This window comes from Candida margitis (genome assembly GCF_024628925.1).
Source record: "Candida margitis strain CBS 14175 chromosome Unknown scaffold8, whole genome shotgun sequence".
NCBI lineage: Eukaryota > Fungi > Ascomycota > Pichiomycetes > Serinales > Debaryomycetaceae > Lodderomyces > Lodderomyces margitis.
The window spans coordinates 1,304-5,174 of NW_026261749.1; the positions used below are offsets into that span (position 1 = coordinate 1,304).

At 38.1% G+C, this 3,871-nt stretch overlaps 2 protein-coding genes across 2 annotated transcripts; both read right to left on the minus strand. All coding sequences in view use genetic code 12, as the record gives it.

Moving 5' to 3' along the window:
• Positions 1–739: 739 nt before the first annotated feature.
• Positions 740–1,450, minus strand: TAF19 (Taf19p; the record flags this gene model as incomplete). Its single annotated transcript, XM_051818087.1, has 1 exon — positions 740–1,450. The coding sequence occupies one exon, from the start codon at positions 1,448–1,450 to the stop codon at positions 740–742; it is 711 nt and encodes a 236-aa protein (XP_051673521.1).
• Positions 1,451–1,637: 187 nt separating this feature from the next.
• On the minus strand, positions 1,638–3,215 carry ERG5 (C-22 sterol desaturase; the record flags this gene model as incomplete). The annotated part of the gene is made up of 1 exon (XM_051818088.1): positions 1,638–3,215. The coding sequence occupies one exon, from the start codon at positions 3,213–3,215 to the stop codon at positions 1,638–1,640; it is 1,578 nt and encodes a 525-aa protein (XP_051673522.1).
• Between the last annotated feature and the right edge of the window lie 656 nt (positions 3,216–3,871).

Below are 3,871 nucleotides of genomic sequence, written 5' to 3' on the forward strand. Positions count from 1 at the left end.
ATTCCTTTGAAAGAACTGATATTAATGATAGACCATTCAAGGCACAATCCGTCATTATTCGAACGATAACACGACGTTACCGTCTTTGGCTCTTGGATTTCATGTAAAGATTTGTCAATATAGCCAAGTATCCAAAACTTTGCGAGAACAATTCCCGACTTGAAAGCCCCTTTCATCAACTTGGTAATGGCTGTACAAAACATTGGAGAAAGATCAAAAAGTTGGCACTTATTTACTACTTCAGTTTGGGCTTCATTATTTTTGATGAATTGAGTCTGACTTTGGCCGAGATAACTGATGTTTGAATTTGATACCGCAATAATTGCAAAATCTTGGTGGTGATCGACATGTGTGTAGATCAAAGATGAGAATAAGAATAAACAGGTGATAGCTGTTGTAATTGACCTCATTGTGGTTGATCAACCTTGTTACGAAAAGTTAAGCAAAGGGGTAAATATTATCCACAGAAATTAGAAAATTATATATAATGGGAAAATGGCAGCAACACTTCAACTCTGTGAAATTCCATCAACCCACCCTCTAATCGCCATCCTTTGAGCTAGCTGCATAGCTAATAATGCAACCCATATCATCATCATCGTGCTCGTGTGTCTGTATTCGCGATAGTGGATTACATACTCTAGACTCCCTCAGTTCCTCATTCCTTTCAAGTTTTGCAACCAACCACAAGGTTATATGAATACACAAAATCCTTATTCCTAATAACATCATAGGTTACTTATCCAGTCGTACCCTTTGATGACGACCCATCGTCGACTTTTCTCTTTTTATATTTTCTCTTCTTCGGCTTCCCATTCTCATCCAATTCAACAACTTTCTTCTTCTTTTTTCCCGATCCATCAGTTCCACCTCCTCCTTCACCTTCACCATCTCTTCCCTCACCTTCACCTTCACCGTCACCGTCACCATCATCCTCACCGTCGCCATCACCGTCATCATCTTCATCGTCATCATCGCCAATTTTGCCAAACGCACCACCCTTTTTATCCAGACTACCGCCTTGTTCTTCATCAAACAACTTCTTAGCCTTCTCTATCTTCTGACTCTGTTCCAATATGTACAACATTCGGCCCAACTTCAATGGATCATTACGCAACGCAAATGCCAAGTCATTCAACTTGATTCGATTGCGACCTTGCGATGCGGCATAATGGACCATTGTGTGGGAAAGTCGTGATATAAAATCAACCAAGATATCCTCTAATGCAGAGACAGTAGGGTCTAGTGAGTATGGCCTATCTCCCATGGCGTATAGTAGATTTTCTACGTCTTTGGTGAATAGTTGACGTTTACGTTTGCGTTTGGGGTATATGATTGGTGGGAGTGGCTGTTGCTGCTGCTCTGTGTGTGGTTCATTGGAAGGATTAGCTACATTGTTTGGGTTGCTGTTAGCTGCATCATCGATAGGGAGGTTATGTTGAATAGTCATAGTTTGAATGGTGAAAGAAAGAATCGATAATGTATGTGTGTCATCAATTGTGTGTGTTTTTTCCCAATCCAGATTGCGCTGGAAAAATAGGATTTGTCTTCACTACAATATCACCTCTACCTTAAATATAAAATTTCAATTAAATAAAAAACCAACTTTACACCTTACATATACTCTATTACATAACTTACAAAGTCTCTCTTCTTTTAAACTCAAGAATCAAATCATCCTTGGGGAAAATAGTAGCAAACACCTTAATCTCCTCACTCAATGCAGTCTTTGAGTGCACCAAGTCGGCACCCATAAGGAACTTACCAAGCATACCGGTAAACAACATCAAAACGTACTTTTGACCAAGACACACATGAGGTCCAACACCAAAAGGTAACCAGTTTCTTTTATCCATATCACCAGTGGGATTTTCCCAACGTTCAGGAATAAAGCTTTCGGCATCTTCAAACACCTCAGGGTCATGCAATGCTGGATACAATGTGGGGATAACCATGGAACCCTTTGGTGCTGTGTAGGAGTCAGTGATAGGGAAATTTTTCTTAACAACATAAGGAACCATCAAGACTGGTGGTCTGTATCTAAGAGTCTCTCTCACGGTATTGTTGGTGTACTTCATTTGTTGGATCAAATTCAAGTCCAATGGAACACTCATGTCACCATTACGAACTCTCAATTGTTCTTCTCTGATTTTGGCAACAATGTCTGGACGATCAGCAACAATTTGGAATAACCAACATGCTAATGAACTTGAAGCATCTTGACTGGCAAATAAAAAGGTAAAGATAGTTTCACTAATTTCACGATTGGAAAATTCTCTAATCAATAATTTGGATTCAGGATCATCCAAATGTTTGTCTTTGGCTTCCTTCATTAGGTAGATCCATTCATCCATAACACAAGTTGGCTTACCACCCTCACCAATATGGACCTTGGCCATGGCAGCACATTTTTCAAAAATCTTCATCGTATCATCGGCAATCTTTTTACCATACCAAGTCTTGGTGTAAGGGATAATAATGGGGAAATTGACCAATTCCAAAGCAGCAGTGATTCTGAAATAGTTGTCAGCAATTAATGCAATTTGATCTTCAGTGATGTAGTCACCACAAAATGTTCTCAATGACAAAGCACAAAGCAATTCTCTAAATTCAGGGAAAAATTCACGTGGTCCATCATAGTTTAAATACCTTTCGAGGTAAATATCCATATACTTTTCCTGAACCGGAATGTAAACCTCCAATGCCTTTTGCGAGAAAAGACCGTTCAAAGACCTACGGTAATCGGTGTGTTCTTTTCCATCGAGAAACACCCAATTGGTGGGTCTTAAAATCTTGATAGCCACATCAACAACACAAGGTTTGACGTATTTTGGCGATGACAAGATCTTTCTTGCCAAATCTCTTGTAGAAGCAATAACAACAAACTTGTGGAAAATTGAAACGCAACTCAAAGCACCACTGTCCCATTTAGACTTGTACTCTTCGAACTTAGGGTCCAAGGATTCCAAAAATGGGCCAATAATGGGCCAAACTTTAAACTTGGGCCCAGCTATAGAACCTTTATTCAATTGATACTTGACTTGGTCGTAGGATAATATCAACACAATAGATGCAACAACAATTTGTAACCAAGAAGCTGACAAATACAATTGGTAGAGATAGTTGATTTGTTTATTTGATGTTAGGTAGTGGTAAACCTGGTATGAGGGGCTAGTAGACCCAACCAAGTCCACAGTTTGATTGAAGCCATCCATGATAGTGACAATAAAAAGCGAAAGAAAGTGTATATGTGCAGATGAAAAGTCCCAGTAGGGTTTGTTGCAGTCTAGGGTAGTGTGATATCTGATGATGTTTTGAAGAGGAAATTAAAATAAAAATTTTACTATATAAAATAAAACAAAATAAAATAAAATTAAAAAATTACAAAGATGGGAGTGGTCGGGTAAAAAAATAAAAAAAAATAAAGAAAACTTTCTAAACGACGAGAAAGATATGAAACAAAACAAAAGTTAAGGAACGACGGAATTAAAAAGATGGACATTACGAAGATATTCACAAAAATGTGGAAACAATAAAAGAACAATATTCTATAGAGATAACTGAGACACGACCCACAGCAGATGTAAAGTGAGACCCTCTTCTTCAGCTACTACTACTACTACTACTACTACTACTACTACTTATGAATGCCTTACAAAGCATACGTTATAAAATTTTTGATCCGTTTCCCATAAAAAGGAGAATATTATTTTTATAGTTTTCGGCTATACAACACATACGGTCTGTGTACTGCCGGTGAAAATATATTAATTCTTTTATACGACACACTTACACGACACACTGATTTTGTCCCACTTTGAACACCACCATCGCGTGTTCTTTGTATACGACAATAGATAAACTAACAATA